General features: G+C 39.3%; 1 protein-coding gene across 6 annotated transcripts; it reads left to right on the forward strand.

The window, feature by feature from the left end:
• Positions 1–13,230: 13,230 nt before the first annotated feature.
• Positions 13,231–16,823, forward strand: LOC102299965 (15-hydroxyprostaglandin dehydrogenase [NAD(+)]). 6 transcript variants are annotated; one of them, XM_005923130.3, is made up of 7 exons: positions 13,231–13,392; positions 14,052–14,175; positions 14,631–14,737; positions 14,816–14,912; positions 15,058–15,134; positions 15,898–16,055; positions 16,124–16,823. In XM_005923130.3, the coding sequence occupies exons 1-7, from the start codon at positions 13,300–13,302 to the stop codon at positions 16,191–16,193; spliced, it is 726 nt and encodes a 241-aa protein (XP_005923192.1). In that variant the 5' UTR covers positions 13,231–13,299; the 3' UTR covers positions 16,194–16,823. The 6 variants fall into 6 exon arrangements, with proteins under 6 accessions (XP_005923192.1, XP_005923193.1, XP_005923191.1 ...); XM_005923131.3 differs by having other exon boundaries at positions 15,898–16,015; positions 16,114–16,823; XM_005923129.2 differs by having other exon boundaries at positions 13,232–13,392; positions 16,164–16,823.
• The last annotated feature ends 1,129 nt before the right edge of the window (positions 16,824–17,952 follow it).

A 17,952-nucleotide genomic window follows, 5' to 3' on the forward strand; every position in this document is an offset into this window, starting at 1 on the left:
GCAGGGAGCGCGCTTTTGGGTCAGGTCGACGTGCTGCTTTCATGCGCTTCCTCGTCATAAAACCTCTTAATTTCCAATTTGGGAAGTCGTAAAGTGGCTCTTTGTCGGGCGCATTCAAGTGCGATCAGTAACGAAATGTATCACTGAGTCACGCTGTGTGTTTTGGACGAAGTTAGCTGTTGAAACCAAGGACTCACACCAAAGACAAAGACATTTTTATAAATGAAAAAAGAATTCATCATTTTAATGCATTTTTTTCCACAATGAAACTGGAATAAAAGTGAAACACATCATTTATATATATTAATGACTTTCACATAACAATTGATTTAACCCAGCTGTCTCAAATTTTGCTGTTGGGGTGTGACTCAGCATGTAAGCCCATCATGCATGAAGTTACAATATAGGAATGACCAATCAAATGCTCCAAAAAGGTTTCCCATCATGACTTATGACCCTCAATCACATGCTACCTAAAAAAGCTAGTTAAACACCTGTAATGTTTAAGCTGTATTTAACTAAGTAAAGGAAGCGTGAAGGCAAAATAAAATAACTTAAAATAGCAGTGCCTGTCCCACAGAAAATACTATCAGTGTGAAATGTGTTACAAACATGCAGTCAGCTCTTTTTGAGATGACCAAAAAGTCTGTTTATATTAGGCTACTGTTATTGATTTTATACAATTTTATTAGTAAACGACAACAATGTTGGATGAGATGTCTTTGAACTTTAGGAGGAAATCCAAGCACCTGTAAAGGTGAGCAATTAATTTTCCCAAGAGGCCACATGCCAACCAGGGACTGTTGTGCAGGGCTGGACTAATGACCTTATAAAGAGATTAAATAAACTTGTGGGGCCTTCCGCAGTTTCTCATGTGGTATCTCGGAAATATGAAGTGCCCACCCCCTGATCCTGGAGGAAACTTATGCAATTATAACCATTATCACCATCTATCATTTCTTATACCCTCGTCTACATCCATGTCAGATTTTTCCGATAGACGTAAACGCACCACGGATCTTTTGATGACGTCTGGCTCGCTCTTTGGACGTGTCACCGTTTCATCACCTTTACCTCATTGACTTGCTGACCAAAACACAAGCTTATTATTGTAACAAGTAGTTTACAAATACATGTTCGTGGGTACCACGTGGAATTTGTCCTTTTATATGCTTGTATAGATTGTTTTCTCTCTTTTTTTAATTTTAAAGAAAGGAAAAGAAAGAAAAGGAGAAAAAAAGGTGGGCATGCAAACCCCCTTCTCAGAGTTCACACACTATACACACACGTGTGCATACCGGAGCTCCACGTGTGTGCTCCCTCCTGATTTCCCCCCCAAAAACAAGCTCTTCCTATGAAGTTTTCTACTTTTACCGAAACACACAGATGTCCCAGTTGACTATGCGTCCGTTGTTCTGCGTGTGTTTGTGTTGTGTCTTTAGCGACATTACGCGTGGCTCAGCATTACAGACCCTTTTTTAGCTGGTCTGGTTGATTATATAATGTGCTACTTGATACTCGGCGTGTGTAAAAGCGAGAGTATGGGAAAGAGGGGACGCGCCTGTGCGTTTGGAGAAAGAAAATGATGACTTGTGTTGAACGCAGAGGGGAAAAGTGGCTGTGCATTAGCAAGCTGTCCCTCAGGCAAATATTCAGTTTACTGAATGCTCCAACATTAGATTAGAGTCAGAGGCTCTGAGATATAAAATAGCAACATAAAAATATCGCATTCAAACTCTATAGTAAAACATTATCTGTGCAGTATACAGTATATGAATATACTAATATAACATATAAGTACAAAAAGCAGTCATGTAGGGCCTGGAAGTACTTTTAGAGTGTTTTTGGACTGTAGAAATATACAAAACCTGGATCAACCCCGGTTTCCACAATAGGACATAATTAAAGTTGATTTACTCTAAAACATTTCAAGTGAATACAATTTTATTTATTTAGTACTGAATCATAACAGTTGTTGCTTCAGAGAACTTTATATTGTAAGGTAAAAGCCCTGCTAAACCACTGAAAACCCCCAACGACCCCCTACGAGCAGCAATGGAAAGGGAAAACTCCTTTTTAACAGGAAGAACTCCAAAAGAACTAGAACATTGCATAATACATAAGTTAATGGACGTAAATATCGTATCTATTCGTATTTCTTGCAGCTAAAATGTGAAATGTACAGGACTGAATAATACAATATTTCCTTTTCAAATGTACTCCCTGGTGCGGTGAAGTAGCAAAAAACTAACTTAATATGATACATATAATATAAAAGTGATACAGTGCAAAATACCATTTAAATTATAAATTCTGTACACTGTAAAATAAACATATAAAAGTACAATACTGTAAAGAATTCTCGAGCCACAACTCATGTCGTTATATTCTGCTTTTAAGGAGCAAGACTTTCTTGTAATCTTTTGAGCAATAGTTCTACAGGCTTTCTGAAGGTCAGTTTTTCTTTGGACATTTGCTGTTTTTTCACTTATTTTCAGCCCACTCCTTACACCTGACTATTTTCAGATGAATGTTTTTGTCTTAAGCCACTAAAGACTGACCTATGAATCATTCGAGCACAAAAAAGGCACCTAACTCAAGGAAAACCAGTGTTGTGTCTGCACAACAGGCAACTTAACAAAGAAACATTTTTACATTGTATCTTTAGAAACTTTGTTACCAGCAGCTTGCCACAAAAACATAATGAACAACGCCACAGTTTGGCAAGCATAAAATAGTATTTTTTTAAGCAACAAGTTGATTCTCAAAGAGCTCTTAGCTCAAAAGTTCACATATCTGGGTATGGTGTGCACAGTGTCCTTAAAAAATTGAGGAAATTGGAAAAGTGGAGGAAAAAATAAAAGATGGTAGGCCCAAAAAATATTTACAGCAGATGAACAGTATATTTGTTATATTGCAAAATCTATCAAAAAACAAAAAAACTAAAAAAACAACCAACAAATCGCAAAACAAAAAATAAATGAAGGGTTTAAAAAACAGCAAAACTAAATCTGAGTTAGCTGATTCTTGATTCATGGAAAAACGCTTTCCAAATAAATATTGCAATCACCAGCTCTACTAAAACACTAACTTCACCAGCTTCACAAAGTGTTTAAAAATAAAACATATGTTATGTGTTACAAAGCATTTATAAAAAAATTTGACACATCAGCCCAGGAGCTGTAGTTGTTGTACTCAACCAACAGGATTCCTGGAGTGTTTTCTGAGTAAAGCCAGAACTATGCTGTCAGCCAGCACTGATCATGGCATGCACAGACTTCCTCTTAGCCTACTAATGGCTGCATTATTATGAAGGGCGTAGCATCAGTTGCTATATTTGAATGACGGGTGTGTGCAAGAGATAACAGTTCTGTGACAAGAGAAAGTAATGAGAAAAAAAAGTTTGGTTTGATTTAAATTACACCAACCATATGAATGAATTCACACCCATCACATTCCTGCACGCACATTCTCCAGCTTCCTTAAAGCGGGTGGTCCTGACTACTGAGATCAATAAAAACTGACAGGTCTCTTTAAAGCTAGCACCACCATTTCTGCAGCATTCATATAGCCATAAATAGTATGCTATTTTTAAACCGACCCAGTAGCAAAGTGACCTCACTGCAAAGAAACCAACTACACGTTCATTTTGAACATTAGACTATCTCCCAAATCCTCTATTAGGGATGAATTTTCATCTACGCTGCCAACATTGTTGTGTTTTTTTCAGTCAGTGCTTCACCACAGGGAATGCTTTAAAGTTAAAAATAAAAATAAATGCTTAGTGGAAGAGTATTAATTAGTAGCTGTTACACCAGTACCAATTTGTGATACCAAAACTGTGAAACCTCAGACACCAGCTTATATAGACCGAAATCTCCCATGTAAATGAGGGCATGGTGAACAAAACTGGACCAGCTGCTTTTCTCTAGCTGTTATCCACATTATAATCATATAACTGTCATAAAAGTCAGTCGTCCTGCTTTAGTCCTTCCAGAACACATTGTGTTTAAAAAGTGTGTTCAGGTATGTTAATTAATAAAATACTTTCTTTATTCATAGAGTTGAATATGAATGTTTCCAGCAATACATTTTTTAAATAAGGAACATTAAAGGTACAGTGTGCAAAAATTTCACCACTAGATGTCACTAGATTGCAGGTTGCAGTCGATTGGATTCTGTCTTCTTAACCCTTCCAATTAAAGTGCAGAATCCTGGGTAAGGTGGCCACCGTTCTTCTGTAGTGAGTGTGGGCTGTCAGGCCACTCTTTACCTCAGCTATCTTTGAAGTGGATTTAACATTTTTGGACTCTCTCGTGTCTTTTGTCTTCTTCCTCTCACCCCAACTGTTTGCCCTGAGCCTGGTTCTGCTGGAGGTTTCTTCCTGTTAAAAGGGAGTTTTTCCTTCCCACTTTCTCAAAAGTGCTTACTTATAGGGGGTCACATGAATGTTGGGTTTTTATCTGTATGTATTATTGTACGGTCTACCTTAGAATATAAAGCGCCTTGAGACGACTGTTGTTGTGATTTGGCGCTGTGTAAATAAATTGAATTGATTTATATGAGAGGGAATAAACCCTAATACAATGTGAGAATGTAATCAAACTGTTCATCAGAGGGAAAATGTGATTTTTGGGACACTCAGGTCTAACATTAGCACAATGTTAGCTGATAACCAGCTGTGTTGATGTTTAGCCAGTTTGTTGTCAGCTTTGCGCAGAAGAGATGCCACATGTCTAATCTGCTGTCAATAAGTAATTGTAACAATACTGAAAATAAATAAGCATGTTTTGTGCAAGTTTGTGTGTGTCACAGCCCTGACTTCAGTTTAGGAGACGAGGAATGAGGTGAGGAGAGGTCATTTAGATATCAACAAAAGTGATAATATTTAGCAAAAATGAAAAGTGAACTCCGACAGCATTATACATAATTTCACTTTTAATATATGAGCCAAATAATGTGCAATTCCAGTGGCTTTCTCACATCGCATGTCACAGCATTCAAAAAACACAACAGTGTCTGAATGACATAAATGCATCTGCACAGCTGGATGCAGCCTGTAATGTTGCTTATTCCACAAATGAAAAGCAATAAAAATTGATGACCAAAGGTTTTAATGTGGGGCACTGGGGCGCTTTGTTTACCATCACAATTATAACACTTGGTGGACACTTTTCCAATTTATCCCATAAAGCACGAGACCTAATGAATGTTGTGCAGCAAACTTGGATGAAATCAGCATCTAAAACAAACAGGAAGTAGCTTACCTAAGGTCATCTAAGACCTTCCTGAGACATTAAAATAGAGAGTTTATATTATGAATCTATAAATGAAACGAGGGAGGCAGTGATAATTGAAAAGAAAGGGAGTATGAGGAAAGATCCCCAATTCTTTGAACCATCTCCCTAGGATCATTGGCCTCTGAGAAATAATTTCACCCCAGGCATCTCTTTATCTTTTGTTGTGCGACTCTGGTGTAAACAATGCGACACTTGAAACTGTAATATCTAATCACTGTGTAATTGTAAATGATTGTCTTTGCAGTCATTTTATTATTACACTGACATCATTAATCTCACTTTCTGGTGTCAGGTTTTAACAGTGCAGTGCTGATGCTTTTGTGGTTTTGATTGAAAATAGCACATGACACATCAGCATCAGACCTATGTTGATGATACTTCCTAATCTCTTTCTCTCCTCCTCTCTTTTGTCTCTGAAGGGCTACTCAATTCATGACAACAACACAACACACAGCTGAGTAGACATACACAAAATACACAAAATGTGGTAAAAATGTGTGTGACTGATGCTGTCACCGCAGCATCAGTCACCGCAGCATCAGTCCTCCTGTCCTCTCTCGCTCTTTGTTCCTGCACATCCTGCTACTACTTAAGACAGAAGTCGTTCGGTTGTTGCCTGAGTGTTGGATTACCATGTTAGTGAAAAGTGACTCTGTTTTGCTCCACACCTACAACTCACCTGTTTTCTCATCTGCACAGAAACCCTGATGTTATCCTGAGAGCCAGTGATCAACAAATGTGTGGAGGTGAAATTTGACTCTGACCTGTCCTCGACCGAACTCTCAACCTCTGGAAATCCTATTTCGATGTGTGCTCTTTTGCATTTTGGGAATGTGTTTTGCTGCTACAGTTCATGTACATTAAGCTGAAAGCAGGAATTTCTGTTGGTATTATAGGCAAATATGTCACATACCCTCATTGGGCACTTTTTTAGGTACACCATGCTTGTACTGGATTGGTCCCTCTTTTTGCCTCCAAAACTGTTTCAGTTCTTTGTGGTACAGATTAATTTGTCAGAGATCACACAGTTGCTACAAATTTCTGCACATTCATCTCCCATTCCAAAAGAGCAACTCTTGTTTTAAAAAGTGCTCTTTTGGATTGAGATCTGGTAACTCTGGATGTTCAAGACACCATTGTGATGATCTGAGGCTTTTGATGACTCGAGGTGGATTATCAGAAGACACAGACACGGTCAGCAACAGTTCTCAAGTAAGCTGTGACATTTAAACAATTTTTAGTTGGTTCTAAGGGCCCCAAGTTTACCAAAATATTCCCCATGCCATCACACCACCATGAGCCTGAACTGCTGATACAAGGCAGGATGGATCCATTCTTTCATGTTGTTTGTGTCAAATACTGATCCTACCATCTGAATTTTTGCAGCAGAAATCAAGATACATAAGATCATTAAGTCACTGTAATCACCTTTCTTCCTTATTCTGATGCTGTTTGAGCGTCAGCAGGGTCTCTTGCTCATGACTGCATGCTTCAAATGCATTGAGTTGCTTCCATGTGATTGGCTGACTACATATTTGCGCTAATGAGTAGTTGAAAACCTGACAAAGTGGCTGGAGAGTGTATTTATCATTGGTCCATGTGTAGTTATAATTTTAAATTCTGGCTTTTATTATATGTTTGATGATATAAAGTTCAGCTTTTACAAACTTTTAGAATCTGATGGCTATATTCACGTTATAATGGATGCTATTAGCATTAGCAGTGATCTATCACAGATATACTGATGTTGACACATACAGTAGTTCTCTGATTAGCATCAGTAAAGAAACATTGTTTTTTTTAAAAAATTTAACATAACAAAATGCAGAAAAAAATGCAAAAAAGGTTTTTAGGCTTATCGTTTATAAATTTGGCATTGTTTTCGTGGTGAAGTGGATCTGAATGCACGGTTTGCAAGTTTCTAAGTAGTTTGTGAAATATATCCCGGACGATAACATACAATGAAGCCATATTTTTCCTTTTGCAATGTAACTCTTAACATGTTGTTCTAAAACATCATGAGAAATATCGAGCAGATATATGAATACTGGAGGTGTTTTTCTCTGAGACATTGGTACTGGCATCTGTCTGAAACATCCAACATGGTTAAATCTCTAACATGCTGTGCATAATATAACCTGATCACAGGTCCAGTTCCTTTTCATTATGTTGCTTTCATTCTCAAGTTTTTCCGTCTCCGGGATCAAACCATACATGTCACAATAATGGGGCGATCGTGGCTCAAGAGTTGGCAGTTCGTCTTGTAATCGGAAGGTTCGAGCCCCGGCTCGGACAGTCTCGGTTGTTGTGTCTTTGGGCAAGATACTTCACCTGTTGCCTTCAGTTAGGAGCACTACTGGTGGTGGTCAGAGGGCCCGGTGGCTCCAGTGTCCGGCAGCCTCACCTCTGTCAGTGCGCCCCAGGGCAGCTGTGGCTACAATGCTCCAAATAATGAGAAAGGAGGACCTGAAGCTCTCCCATCGGACTTTGGCCAAGAGCCGGGGTACACTGTGGGCAGGTTGATAGTCTATCAAAAGGCCGACAGGGCAAAAACGCTTGAAACCTTGACACAATGACTGATGACATGTGACGACTTCCTTTACAGCAGATGTGATCACTCTGTCGTCAGGGTACGCTGACTCTGAAACTAAAACTTCTAATAACTTAAACTTAAAGCTTTTATTCTGTCATTAAACACTGATCGATTTCTGTGTGTGCTGAAAGGCATGAATGCAAAAAGTGTGTGTGTGACAAACAGCAGAATGGGAGTTTGTCAACAAACCATCACAAGGTCTGTTGTGGAGCTACTTCTTGACTCATTGACTTTTAGGTCATTGTGCAATTGAATGAAGCTGCCTCTCATTTTTAGGGTCACGTAAACACGTGTGAATGACCGAGGAGTGAGGTGTGATCCACTATCTTTGTTGGCAAACCAACAAAACCCCGCTCTATTAAGTTCCAGCAACCACCACACACCTTCATACCACATAATCTCTGCGCATTTGCACTCAGTCTCCTGTAGACACCGACATACAGACACAGACACACACCGGCAGCCCTGCTCCTCCCCCATCACGGCCTCACACTGTAAACAGGCTCAAATTTTGTTCATTGGCGGCTGCCTATTCTTTGCGGCCGATGACACTGGTGACATGTAAAGCTCTCTGGCATTGTCCAGCTCGGTGGAGCTCTTTAGCAGTGTAATCACCAGTGAAATGGCAATGGGCCACTGGGATGAAAACACAAGTCAGCAGCTGGTCAGCAAATCACAGCTGAAAGCCGTTAAATGGTGGATTTGCCCTGTAAGCAAGACGAGCTCGGGGGCCCTTTGTGGACCCAGTTTATGAATGCGCAGAGCTGAAAGGATATTTTTCGTAACAGTTAACGGGCATTTTATAACCCGGCCTTTCACACGTCTGACACATCAAGCTGATGAAAATAGTTTTGAGACTGTCTAAGCAGACTTCATGTCAGGGCTAGCAGGGTACTGAAAAGTTTGATTAAGGTGTTCAGACAAGCAGAATTCTTATCAGAGTCGAGTGTATTTATTTTAATTAAAACTTGACACAAGCCGAGCACCTTCTGATAAAGCACAATTTCCATATATGACTCACAGCCCAGATTTGCTAACTTTACGCTGACAGTGATTGGAAGATGCTGAAGAGAAACACTTTCACTGTCAAATCAATTTTAAATTTTTTTTTAATTTAATTATTCAATTTATTTAGTTTAAAAAACAAAATAAAAAAGATTCAGGCAATAAAGGATATGACACTTACACCTCTCGCCAAGGCTCCCTGCAGCAGAGAGACAAAACTGTAATTATCGTCTTGAGGTTGCATGCCTCCAGCAGTGAAGTTGCAGTTTACATCCATTACTGTCCTGACTCATAATATGGTGGAGGCTTAGGAGGAATTTAATACGCGGGCATTAAAGATTAGTGTCACTATTTCAGCATCCCACCAAAGTATGATCGCAAACTCTAAGTATGGTGCTAAATAATAAGCAGAATTATTGCAGTTTTTTTTTCAAACATCATGAATCTACAGTGGTGATGAACTTTAACCCTCTTAGATATATTTAATGTCATCACTTAATTTCATGCTATTTCATGTTTACCTGTAAAGTTGAGTTAGATCTCCTTTCAGTCTTAGTGAACATCTGTGCTAAATTCAGTCCAATGACGTTTATGAATGGGACAGATCTATAGACAACCCCCAAAACATAATGATTCCTGCTACAAGAATGAATATCACAAACAATGTGTGTGTCTGGGGTCTGACGAAAGGCAGGAATGTAATATTGAAAATACAAAAGTGGAGCAATTTTAGCAAAATATGCCCCGTCAGTCTTAAAGTTTGATGTTTACGTCAGGTGCTGGTCTCATGATTGTTGTTTCTTACAGTTCAGCCAATAAAGCAGACCCTATCAAAAAAAGAAATAGAAGGAGAAAAAGTAATCTTTAAAGCACTGGATAAGTATAAAACTCATGTTTTATAATTTCTGTGAAGTTAGGAGTCTGAATGTCGAAGCAACTGATATCTTCCATGTGTTTATGGTTACAAAAAACTGACGAAATGACTTCACTGAAACAGGCAATCAATCACCATGAGGCCACCGCTGCTATCAACTCTCTGCTCCACCTAGTGGCAGGTCAGGACCAGAGCTCTGCAAACCTCTCCACACCAGAATGAGACATGCTGCATTATGATGTACAGCTGTGTCATAAATTTATATATTTATCATGGGCATGAATGTCATGGTAATTTTGATCTTTTAATGATTTCCAGCGTGGAATTAGTTTACAGTTTTAATTACTTTAAAAAACAAGAACTGGGTGCACAAGTTTGAATTTATTTTGTGTGTTTTCCTCATCCACACAGGTTAAAAAGTATATATACAGAAATCTGTACATACACTCCCACTAATATATTGTTAAATGTCCCCTAGAGGATAAATACCACCAATGTTCCTTGGCTGAATAGCTTCTTGACCAGATGCTTTTAGTGGCCATCAACACGCTGCTGGCATAATTCTGGCTGGATATTTGACCACTTTTATTGGTAGATTATCAGAGTTAATTTAAAAAGTCTTGGCTTCCTGGCACAGATTCGACTTTTAAGTATATTAAAGAATTTTCATTCCAGAATCTTGATGTTAGCCTTCTTTATCTGTTCAAATCCAGTTTTGATGTGCGTTTGGGACCATCGTCCTGTTGGAGCACCCAGATGTGTTCAAGCTTCAACCATCTAGCTGTTCATCTGAGGTGACGTTGAAGAATTTGGAGGTAGTTCTCCTTCGTCACAATACCACCCACTTTGTATAGTGTACCAGAACAACTGGCAGCAAAATAGACCCAGAGCATGACGCTGCCACCACCATTAATAAAAAGACAAAAAATGAGGTGCTGGCTCTGATGCATATCAACAGATGCGCCTCAGTAGGGCGAAGAAATTCAATAAAAAAAGAGAAATTATTTTAATTGCTTTACCTTTAACAGAGTGCCTCAGCTACCAGCATGACCCTTGACAGTTGGCATAGTTTTACAAGTTTTGAAAGCCTCACCTTTACTCCACATTTGGCTCGTCTACGTGGGCAGCTGCAAATTCCAGTCGAGCTTGATGGTGCCAGTTGAGCAGGGACTTCTTCATCAGTGATGTGAGATCTACTTCAGTGTGGAGAGTGATGCTGGTATTCCAGCTGTTTCCAATTCCAGGCTTGATCTTTCTACATGGTTTCTTTTAAAAACTCCTTTTTGCATAAAATGATTGAAAACCAGAAGCATTTCATTAGAACATTTTAGAATATCTATCATAGATATATGAAACAGAGCCGTGACAAAAGTATTCTTATATAATGGGGTCATTAATGACATCACTAGTTCAATTAAATTCCTAAAAAAGCACATACCTCACTGACACAAGGATGCAGAGTATCCGCGCTGTAAAAACTGCTTTCTTTGAGCTGCTGTTCAGTTCAGGACGGCTGTTGAGTCACATCGCATTAATACTTGAGGTTCCCACCCTGCCCTAACAGCAATTATGTGTGTTGCTGGAGCTGCAAAAACAAAAGTGATGCAGTTCATAAAACTGTATCGGCTACTGACCTTCCTGCTTAATGGACTGAACGAAAAAGAGAAAATATTTCAAGCGCTAAGCATCATCATCGTTATCTGCATCAAGTATGAGCAATGCGCCGCTTCTGTTGCAATACTTTCTGTACATTTGCAGCGGTTGTGACAGAAATATTTTGCCAGAAGCCCACACAATGAGTTCTACAGTTATAATCAACTTGCACAGTCTTGCCGTGTACGTTTATGCTCAAAACCCTTTAAGCAATATGTGTCCTGAGCACGTGCGCGCACACACACACACGCACACAGCTCAGTATCTGGCTCAGTATTTATAAGTATGACTAATACACTGTATATGCATACTATCATGCGTGCTTAAACCTGCTTTCTCTGCCTGGCACTGAATAAAACTAATCAGACAGCTTCTTGACCTTTGATGACAATAACCACTCCTGTGTCTCCTGCAGAGCAGCAGAGCAGCAGTAAATGCAATAAAAAGCAGCTAAATTAGCAAGAAAGCATCCTGCTTCATTGACCATTACGCCTAAAAATCTAATCAGTGACTCATTGTGACTCCTCATAATAAGTTCTGTTTGTAGTGGAATGTTTTTCCAGACCCCTACAGACTGCATGCCAGATGCTTTCCCGTGCAGTTTGTTCCACACTTGTTCATATTAAGGAGCTTTAACATCAGTGTTAGCTCAGAGTGGTGCTGCTCTTGCTTCACTGCACTGACTTAGTATCAGATTTGGGATTGAATTTAACTTCATGCTTTCTCAGGCCCCACAAAGAGTCTCAGGCTTTCAGCCTATGACCTGCTAGAAGCTAACTTTGGGATAACCGGGCTTTAGTTGTGCTGGAACCTCTGTTAATGGATCTGTTTGACTCATCAGCATTTCTTTTATTAAATGCTTCATTAATGCTTAAATATTAAAGTCAGCATATGGAGTATTTGAGCCAGTCAGTGGAGTGTCATATCGGTCGAGTGGGCTCAGCTATCTGGACCAGCTGATAGCACTGCTGCTCAAACTCCTTCCTAAAAGAAACTTTAGGCTGTTTATTTGAATGCAATCCTCATAAATGCATGTGGCTAATTGGATTTGCCACTTGAAGGCCTCAGAAAAAAACACTTACAAGGTGATTTAAAACAACAACAACTTTACATTGGGCTACTCTCCTTGAATTTAAAAACAAACAAACAAACAAACAAACAAACAAACAAACAAACAAACAAACAAACCATTAGGTAAAAGCAGAAAAAAGCTGAAAATCAGGTGTTTTTGACATTCTCTTTCACTTTTCTGACAGTAGATCAGAGACACTGGCAACAAAGTTGCACAGCTCAATACCTCCATCTGCTGGCCACATGCAGCTCCACTAATGGCTGTGGGGATTAAGAGATTTATGACCGTCAGGTCAAAATAGATTTCAAACATTTCCAAAGTATTTCATTGGTCAAACTGAAGAGTGACTTATCGTGACGGATTTAGCCCAAAATATTTAACTTATTTGTGTTGCCTGTATCAAAGACATCGTACTAAGTTAGACTGTTTCCACTTCAGTAAACAAACAAATCAAATAAATGAGGGCAAATGATGTTTGTTTGTTTGTTTGTTTTCTTCTTCTTTGTGTTTAACAGCGGTTGGCAACCAACGTAAAGGAGCATTACCGCCTCCTACTGTTCCGGAGTATGGGTCAGACACAAATGATGCTTTATTGAGTTGGGCCAAGTTTCAGTCAGCAGAGCCACACCTCCTACAGGTGCACTCACTTACTCTGATTGCCTCTCCCTGTATTCGAACCAGCTGGAAATTGTATGGCTTCCTGATGACCAGCAACATATAAAAACACATAAATTCTCTCCGCTTAACATTTTCTCATTTCCTTGCAAATCTACTCTGGGGCTTTTCTTGTGAAACAGCTGAAATGGCTCTCAATGGTAAAACTGCAGTAGTGACCGGAGCTGCGATGGGAATAGGAAGATCAATAGCTGAACTTCTTCTGCAAAATGGTGCCAAGGTAGTGTTTGAGATCAGATATTCTTGTGCTTCACATTTTGAAGTGCTGAGGTTGAATACTTTTTTTTTTCCTGCAATAAATGAGTAAATTTGTGGTGATGAATATGAGCATGTAACTGCGAGAGTAGATAAGTTTGTTAGTTTTACTTGTCATAGGTGAGTAAAATCAAATACTCTAAGTAGACTACTGCATGGCCTATTTGGAGTTAGAAAGCGGATACAGGTTAAGTCGGCATGAATAAGTTTGATTTGAACTGCATCCTTTTATTAAGCTGTCTTCAGTTTGTCCCCCTGGTCTGAAGTTGGTTGCCCACCAAATTACTGTATTTGTAGTGTTGGAAGGTGGATGTTGGAGGGGAAACTTGCTATCCATTTAATAGCATATATTATAGCTCTTTCACTAAAAATGGTAACACTTATGCTTTTTAAACTCTAAGCAATTAAATTTAACTTATTTTTTGGGTTGTATTTGCAAGAATGGACCAAGGAAGACTCTATCTGATGAAATTTTCATCCTCACTGAGGAGGGATGGAAAAGGAACAGGTTCCTGACCTCTTTTAGTGTCTGTGGCTAAAACCCTTCATGGGGGTAAATCATAACATTTCACTGCAGGATGTGACCAAAAACAAAATGCTTAATGTGTTGTCCTGCACATATAGGTGGCCATCCTGGACATGAATGAAACTGCAGGACAGAGTTTAGTTGAAACCCTGAACAAAGAGCACGGACCAGACAGAGCCCTGTTCCTGCTGTGCAACGTAGAGTCAGAAGAGGAGATCAAAGGTAACATGCATACACAACAAAATGTAAATGGTGGCGGCAAAGGCGTGTGTGTGTTCTGCTTTCCTTCAAATACTTGTAGATTTAGTTTGTTCCAGTCAGTGAATTTTTCTCAAGCTCACCAGCTTGAGTCACAGTATGAGCAGTTATCAGCAGCTGGAGCTCCAGACCATGAGAAATTACTTGCTCTTCATGTGGGAGTCAATGAGCCATCAGAACTTTACCAGAGCACAGGGGTTTTGCTAATGTAGATGCTGCTAATAAAGCTGATCAGATTCCGGAGGTAGTTGTAGTTGGCATGCTTCTGTAGTCAGCTTAAAGTTGCTTCATGAACTGGGAATGCTGCAACAGTTTTTGTAGTTCCCAATAAACAGCTAGAGATGAATTTGTCTTTTTATTGTTAGCTTGAATTTTGTCACTTGGTTTTGAAAGGACTGTTATTCCTGTGGTGTCTCAAGCTGCCTTTCAGAAAACTGTAGAAACCTTTGGTGGAATTGACATCCTGGTCAACAATGCTGGCATCTTCAATGAGATAACGTGGGAGAAGACTATTGGCATCAACCTTGTAAGAAACACTCACATTGAGCTACTCAACATCAGATATGCAAGAGATTGCAAATGTCATGGATGCCTTTTGTCGTAGGGTGGCTGTATTAGGGGGTCTTACCTGGTTATCGAGCACATGAACAAGCTGACTGGGGGTCGTGGAGGGGTCATCATCAATGTGGCATCCATGGCAGGTAAACTTATGTATTTGCATCTAAACAGACCATTTCATGCATGGTAGTCACTTCATTTGAAATCATGAACACCCTGAACTATCAGGACTACTTTAACTGCTAAAGGAAAACTTGAGTTGAACTTGAACTGCAACCCATCCAACAGGTATTGGCCTTCTGTCTTGCTGCCCTGTGTATACAGCCACCAAGCATGCAGTGGTTGGGTTTACTCGAGCATTTGCGGTAAGGAAACTGACACAATTTCAGGAAAAATCAGTTTCAATTTGTTTGTACTGTCTGGAGAGTCAATGTAAGCTGCATGTTGGGCTTAGTGGCTACTAGGGCAACTGTGCTACTGCTATAACTTGCATGTTCAACTGCTCATTAACACATTGTCTAATCAGCCAGTAAAAGTCGATTGGGTCAACATGACTTGAGGCTCAAAGAGACATCAAAAGAAATATGATTGAAGTGATTTTAAACAAGGCATGGTGGGTCTGAGTACTTCAGAAACTGATCTACTAGGATTTTTCCAGCACACTTTAGGGTTTACATAAAATGGTTTGGAAAGAAATCAGCAAGCATCAGTTGTGAGCGTAATGCTAGGTCAGAATGACCAGACTAACATGATGGCAACAGTAATTCCACCAAGCCCTTGTTGCAACAAGGGAATGGACTGCACCATACACTGAAGCGCATGGTATTGAAGAACTGAAACTAGAAATTGCATGGATCATCCTGCTTTGTAACGTCAGTTCATCCTGCTGGTGGAATAACAGGGTGGAGGATATCCTGACACACATGATTACTGTTGCTATTCATGTCATGCCTCTGACCAGTGTGGCAATCATCTGATGTTTGCTGCTAGCAGGAGAACATGCAGGTCACAAAGCTCAGTTTCTCTTCGGTGTTCGAGTGGACTCGATCACCATCTTTCTCCTGTGACCATTTTCAGCCCCTTATTGAATCGAGAGCTGCACAAAATGTAAAGAAACTTTCTTACTAGGCTGCCTCAGTTGCATCAGGCTATGGTATACGGATGAATGCCCTCTGCCCAGGATTCGTTCAAACGGACCTCTTCTCCTCTATCAAGTCCAAACTGGGACAATTCTCCAACTTGGCAGGTGCTAACCAGGAACTGATAGAAAAACTTGGTGTGTTAACGTGAGTCTAAAATTGTACAAAGCCTTCTTTTTTTTTTCTTTTTTCTTTTTTTCAAAAGTATTTTGCAGTGGAAATGAATATTCATTTCCACTGCATCTCTTGATGCAGGCTTGCAGAAGTAGTCGAGGGCTTCCTTGAGCTCGTGACAGATGAGACCAAAAATGGAGAAGCTCTTCTAGTTCTCCCAAAAGAGAAGAAATATGCAACTTTTTCAGCATCACCCACTGATTAACTATGACAATATTTCAAGTCTTTCAGGCAAGAGTTTCAACTTCTGTACAATGTATGAAATGTACTGCAATAACAGATTAAAATATAAAATCTGTGTGGGTGTTTGATCTGCAACATCCTGCCACTGGCAAATTTCAGTCTTGTTATTGCACAACACTGACACTTAAACCATTTGACTGTAGGAGCTGCTGAACTTGTGTCACAACACACCGCAAAGATGTAGTGTCACCTGGATCTAGCTCCCCCTAGTGTAACTTTTTTCTTCCCCTTATTTAAACAAACGCACGCCTGACAGGGATGTAGTCAGTAACCGTACCGGCGTAGAATAAACTAATATATCTGAACAGAAATCAACTTCCTCTGCAAGTACCCGAAATGACAAACCACAAGGGAAAATGCGTTGTCACTGCAAAATATCACACCATATGTTTGAAGGCACTGCAGTCAGATCTCACATAGATACACATGGGTCTCTGTATTAAGAATTAGTTATCACCCACAGTCAGCTGTGAAAGGGAAGTCACCAAAACAAAGATGTGTTTTTAAAAAAAGGGGAAGCTAGTCTGCACTCACAAGAAGTATGTCTAGACAATGGTTTTATCTAAAAGGTTACACGGCAAGGTGGACTAATGTGATTAAAGGCTACGACTGAAATGAGAAAGGACTGAAAGAAGCAGTCACAAAATCCGAGCCTTCATACAATTGGTATTAAATGTGCAAAGATGTACTTAAACACTTGCTATTACTAATGGTACAAAAGTTTCAAAGGAAGAGTATACATTAATCATTCATGTCACATTGTTGCTGGGCAGATTTATCCATAAGAACACTTCATCATATTTTTAGATTTATGTTTAAAAATCAGTGAGTTACTAAGTAATTAAAGCTTTTTGATGGTATTGAGAACTTTGTCTTTCAGCTACTTCCTTAAGGGGTCTGCTTAAGAAGTACTCTGTACCACTAATGCTTTAATTACTTAGTATAGCGCTGATTTTTTTTTTTTTTTTTAAATGGTGTGTCACGATTTATGAGAAAAATTATTAATTTAGAAATTCAGAACGCATATTTTTATTTTCTAGTTAATGCAACAAAACAGGTTTCATGTACTTTGAAACTGCAGTTTTTTTGTAAATGTGCCCGTCTCGGAATCAACTTTCTTTTGTTTAAATGCGTTACAGGCTTAAAATCAAACAGATGTGGCACTTACCAGAAAACATTTATCACAATGCATGTTTGAGGTATATATATTTTTTTATTCCAAAAAGTTTATTTAACACAATTATATGGGCTACATATTAACTTAAAGGATATATATATATTTTAAAAAAAGTATCGATCCTATCAGGTTGGTACCAATCAGACACCAGCGTTGGCATCGATACTATTGATATTTGGATCAATCTGCTCATGTTTACTCCTTGTTTGTAAGGGGTTACTGCAGTGGGTGGATGTGCAACACTCAAAATATACTTGCATTTAATTGTCTCCTGAGAGTGCAATGACACAAGGCACAGTATTCTGGTAACATGACTAATCACTGGCCCTATCCATGTGTATTATATTGGGGGTGGTAAAATTAACAGTACTCCTCTCCAGGGACTGTGATGCTGGAGCAGTCATTTCAGGGAAATTGGTGTCACCCATGACCCCCCTCTGAGCACACCCC

This window comes from Haplochromis burtoni, unplaced genomic scaffold (genome assembly GCF_018398535.1).
Source record: "Haplochromis burtoni strain Fernald_Lab_line unplaced genomic scaffold, NCSU_Asbu1 Contig_66, whole genome shotgun sequence".
NCBI lineage: Eukaryota > Metazoa > Chordata > Actinopteri > Cichliformes > Cichlidae > Haplochromis > Haplochromis burtoni.

Excerpts from the sequence above, each read along its gene's own strand:
- LOC102299965 (XM_005923129.2), top strand. The coding sequence starts at position 13,300 with ATGGCTCTCAATGGTAAAACTGCAGTAGTGACCGGAGCTGCGATGGGA. Across the intron at positions 14,176-14,630 it reads GTCAGAAGAGGAGATCAAAG|CTGCCTTTCAGAAAACTGTA; the intron begins GTAACATGCATA and ends TGGTGTCTCAAG. Across the intron at positions 14,913-15,057 it reads CAATGTGGCATCCATGGCAG|GTATTGGCCTTCTGTCTTGC; the intron begins GTAAACTTATGT and ends CCCATCCAACAG.